Below are 5,364 nucleotides of genomic sequence, written 5' to 3'. Positions count from 1 at the left end.
GCATTTTTCAACACGATAATGCCAGACCACATTCTGCAGCAATCACAGCATCATGGCTACGTAGGAGAAGGATCCGGGTACTGAAATGGCCAGCCTGCAGTCCAGATCTTTCACCTATAGAGAACATTTGGTGCATCATAAAGAGGAAGGTGCGACAAAGAAGGCCCAAGATGATTGAACAGTTAGAGGCCTGTATTAGACATGAATGGGAGAGCATTCCTATTTCTAAACTTGACAAACTGGTCTCCTCTGTCCCCAGACATCTGTTGAGTGTTGTAAGAAGAAGGGGGGATGCCACACAGTGGTAAAAATGGACTTGTCCCAACTTTTTTGGGATTTGTTGACGCCATGAAATTTGGAAACAACAGATTTTTCCCTTAAAATGATTCATTCTCTCAGTTTAAACTTTTGATCTGTGATTTGTGTTCTATTCTGAATAAAATATTAGATGTTGCCATCTCCACATCATTGCATTCAGTTTTTATTCACAATTTGTTTAGTGTCCCAACTTTTTTGGAATCCAGTTTGTACTATACCAAAGGCCTCATCCAGTTTTACAGATACTGAGCTAAAATTCTGTGTGGGAGTAGCTGAGAGTCATACACAAAACACATACACTAATAGATTACTCAATTTCTGGGCATAATATTATTTTAAAGTTTTTTCCAGTCATCATCCCATATCCATATTAAACTGGCATTAAAGATGGCAAGTAACATGCATTCTTTGAAGCAATTTCTTTCACTCATTTAACGTTTTTCCTTGTGAGAAATAATTTTTTCCTGTTGATCTCAGACATGATTTTATAACAGCTTGAAGATGTAGTTTAATAATTTTCAGATCTGAGGTGGAACAACGTTGGTCTGCTGGGTGGGAGGGCCCTGCTAGAGGCGCTTCAGAAAAACAAGAGCATCATTCAGCTGGAGTTGGCAGGAAACAACATCCCCAGTGACATACTGAAAGCTCTTGGTAAGTCTTCATCTGGTACTTCAAATATCAACAGCTGTTTTCTTGCTAATTCATTGTTAAACACATGACCGTGGTAATCCAGATTATTTGTTTGTTTTATCTCTGGGAGCAGCAGAGTACTGAACCAGTGGACATTTGAGGGTAGATTTTTGTTTTTTACAACATAGGGGGAAGTTTCCTGATGCATGCTCAATAATCCAGGTAGAAAAATCCAAAAAAAGTTTTGCAGTTTGACTCCCATCACCCTTTGGAGCACAAGTTAGGAGTCATCAGGAGTCTGTATCACAGAGCAGACAGCGTCCCCACTAGCTCAGGAGCCAGGCAGAAGGAGAAATCCCACACAAAACAGGCTCTAGAGCAATGTGGATATCCTAACTGGGCCTTCCTGAAAGCAGAGAAGAAACCCAAACAGGACTCCAGTCAGCCATCAGGTGAAAAGGAGGAACCCAGACCAGTGGTCATTCCATATGTTGAGGGAGTATCAGAGAAACCGAGACGTTTATTTTCTAAACATAACGTCCCAGTGGCTTTTAAACCCCAAAATATATTACAGCAAAGACTGGTTCATCCCAAAGATCCAGTCCCCCGGCACAAACAGAGTAATATTGTGTATGCTGTTCAGTGTCAGGAGGGTGATCAGTCTTACATCGGGGAAACAAAACAGCCACTGGCCAAAAGGATGGCCCAGCACAGAAGATCAACATCATCAGGCCAGGACTCTGCGGTCTACACTCATCTCCAGGCCAGCGGTCACTCTTTCAGGGATGAAGATGTTCACATCCTGGATAGAGAGGAACGATGGTTTGAGAGAGGAGTAAAGGAGGCCATCTTTGTGAAAAGAAATCGTCCATCATTAAACAGGGGTGGAGGCCTCCAGGTTCAACTGTCCCCCTCTTACAATGCTGTGATTGCTAGTATCACTCAGCCCCCTGTGAACAGTAAACAGCCATCAGTGTGCTAATGATCCATTGTTAGGCTGATGGTCCTTCTTGAGCATGTGATCAGCTGGTTTTGGTTGTCAGCAGCAAACTGGTTGATCCACTCTGAGAAGGTGCTATTTAAGAGACTGAGCTGAATACAGCACCTCAGACTGAGGAAGTCTCTCGGATGAGAGAGGAAACGTTTCTATATTTTTTTGCTTTGTTTTTTGTTTTTTTTGATTGTCCAGAGGACCAGATTGAACTTTTTTGGATAGGGGGAAGTTGCAATAATCTTTTCCTTTGAATCTTTTCAGAGCAGAGCACAGGACATAACACGGAGAGGCAGTCTACACTGAGAGAAAGCCACAGCAAAACTCAAGTCCTCAGCAAAGAGATTCAGTCTCTAAAGGAGGAGAAAGGTCGACAGGTAACCTTCTGTTCTATGAAATTATCTTAAACAAAATACAGGTTCGGGGAAAGGTCGAAGCAATGAATAAAATCTCACTTGCTGTTTCTGCTAGGATAATAAGTGTCATTTATTAAACTGCCACAGATACAGTGAAGTAAAATTACATTCAGTACAAATCAGATATTGATGTAAAAAGCCCCTCACCGTGACACCAGACCGGGAAGCCATTTCAGTCTGAGTGAAAAGGTAACATCAATTCAGGCTGGGCATCGGATCAGGATCCACAGCAGACTTCAACTCTTATTCCGAGTGTTACACTTTTATACTCCCCCTCTGGCTGGGTGACGTGCGGGCAGAGCAAAACATGTTTAACCGTTATCAAGGCAGTTGTGCAGCAGAGCGATGGCTCTTAAAAACATGTCTTTCAAACCCAAAGCCTTTGCGTACGAGCCTGATGGATGAAAGACATGTTTACAGAAAACTCCGGGTCGTTGTAACCGCCAGACGGGCCAAGTCTTTCGGTAAGAACACTCCCGGAGACTTTACATTCCTTTGAAGCACATCACCCTCTGCAGCACAAGGCCTGATTTGCACAGTTAAGCTGCATATAAAATGAGTATAAAATAAGTATAAATTGACTTAAAAGCATCAAAATAATCATTCTTATATCACCTTCAAATGTTGAAGAAGTCCTAATAATTTATCCTCTGTATTTACTGCTTGATTCTTCCTGTCTGGACCAAAAAGAAGACATTTACTACTAGTCTTTTATTGCCTACTGCTATTGCAATGCATAGGAGAGCAGTGCACTGCCTCCATGCAGTGCATGGCAGGCACCTATTATTCTGCACCTCATAAGTGTGTCTTCATTTGTATCACTTAATGCAGCACGAACCGCAACGTGCACCCCCACAAAAGTTATATCAAAACGACCGGCTCGATCTGAAGGGAGCTATTACTTTTTTGGGCAGTCGGAGTTACCATGGTGAGTTATTTTGCTAATAAAGACGCCATATTTCTAAGGCCGGATTAACCATCTGTTCAACTGCCCAGGGGCCCACGATCTCTAAGGGGCCCAGGGCAGTGAGGGCACAAGCAAAATATCTGGTTATCTCCTGCTTTACTTGGAGCTCTGCGCTGCACAGAGACACCGCTGCGCTTCCGCTGCGTTTGTGCAGCCCCGCCTCCTCCCAGCGCGGCTGCTGCAGCGCTCGTGGTTTTGGGTTTTTTGCACAGTCGGATCCTACACGCGACCTGTAGACCGATCCAGTAGTCATGTCAGTAACTGACCAATCGACAACCTTAATTTGCCCCAAAGGTAAACACTCCTTACCTGCAGCCCATCAGTTTTTTTACTAGAACTTTATTAACAACACAAAACAAAACAATGCAACAAGATACAAATACAAACTCGTTTAGGGTGCCATAACTACATTTCACAAAATAATGAAAGAAGAAAATAAAATAAACATAAAAAAATTTAATAAAAAAAAAAAAAGAGCGTGACTATATGAAAAAACTTATTGTTTTAATTAAAACAATAAGTTTGTATCTGTTATGAGATGATTCTAGCAGTTTTGCAGTTTTTTTAATCTAATGAAGAATATTTTGACTTAAAATCGTTCATCAAACAGGAAGGAAGGATTATTATCTCTCCTCTTACTACAGTGAATGTGGTACTTTGCTATAAGTATGACTATATTAATGGCATCAGAGAAAGCTGAGCTTCAGTTATCCACATAAAGTAAAATGGCATCAGCATGAAAAGAAGGAATGTTAAGTTTGAGATTAATCCAGTTTCTGATGTCTGACCAAACACTTTGTATTGACATAAAAAAAAATTGCTCGAGGGATTCATCTTCTGATTTACAAAAGACACAAATCAACCTCAAATTTAAATCTTCTTTCAAGAAACATGACTACAGGATATATCTTATTGATTATTTTAAAATGATTCTCCTTCACTTTAAGAGATTTAGACCATTTGATAAATTTAGAATGAGGAGAAGTCATTATGGTTTTATGATTTATATTGGGAGGTTTCTTGACGGAATCTTTGTTATAATCAGTAAATCCTTTGTCACAAACATTCATTGATAATCTTATTACATTTGAATTCAACTAAGTTACAGATATTTAATTTTAATGTGGGCATCAACTCGTCACCTTTGAATATATAATATTTTTAATTCATTGAATCAGCTGTTGGTCAGGTTACTTCTTGTTGTGCCATTAGCTCTAAAATAGTTACTGAATCAAGTGTTTACTTGTGTAGGTAAAACTAGATGTTACACAACAATTAAAATACACCAGAATGCAGGAAATGGCATCTACTTTATTCAAAATTTTCTGGGGGAGTGCCCCCCCGCATCAATGTGTCTCTCTCTCCCCCCCCCCCCCCCACATGCTTCTGACACCAGTGGCCAACATGTTACTAAACAAGTATACATGGTGTCGTGTAGTGTTCATGGTGCGTTCAACTTAACTCAGTCTTGATGATTCGTGTCAACAAGAGAACATTGTAGCATTTATAGTTCTATGAGCATTTGGACTTTTATACATAAAAATACACTTGATAGTTAGAATTCAAAGTAGATTTACAGTATATTATGGTAATTTATTCTGTATTTTACCAGATTATGTTTTTTCTGGGGGCTTTATGATGGGGCCCTTGAAGATTGTTGCCCAGGATACAGCGAAGTGTTATTCTGGCCCTGCATATTTCCCCATAGGAAAGGAATGGGAGAACACTCACACTCACTGCTGCTGTCAAGTCAAATGACTTACAGTGTAGATGTCCCTAAAGAAAACAGTAACTCACTGTGGGATATGATGTTTGAAACTCACAGAAAGTAATCATCAGATAAATGTCGAGAACTGATTAACGTTTGGAGCCATTTTGATTCAAGATGGCTGCCACAGCTACCTCAGCAAATACAAAATTTACTATACAGGTCCTTCTCAAAAAATTAGCATATTGTGATAGAGGTCATTATTTTCCATAATGTAATGATAAAAGTGAAACTTTCATATATTTCAGATTCATTGCACACCAACTGAAATATT

The 5,364-nt window shown here is 40.0% G+C and overlaps 1 protein-coding gene across 1 annotated transcript in view; it reads left to right on the top strand.

Annotated features, from left to right (window-relative positions):
• Nucleotides 1–5,364, top strand: part of lrrc45 (leucine rich repeat containing 45) — a 108,785-nt gene that overhangs the window by 5,133 nt on the left and 98,288 nt on the right. The window contains exons 4-5 of the mRNA XM_037691552.1: nucleotides 848–969; nucleotides 2,204–2,316. Of these exons, the coding sequence (XP_037547480.1) occupies nucleotides 848–969; nucleotides 2,204–2,316 (235 nt within the window). The remainder of the gene's footprint in view (nucleotides 1–847; nucleotides 970–2,203; nucleotides 2,317–5,364) is intronic.

The sequence above is a fragment of the Nematolebias whitei genome, chromosome 17 (genome assembly GCF_014905685.2).
Source record: "Nematolebias whitei isolate Nwh7 chromosome 17, NemWhi1, whole genome shotgun sequence".
Classification (NCBI taxonomy): domain Eukaryota; kingdom Metazoa; phylum Chordata; class Actinopteri; order Cyprinodontiformes; family Rivulidae; genus Nematolebias; species Nematolebias whitei.
This window is presented reverse-complemented; position numbering and strand designations above follow the sequence as displayed.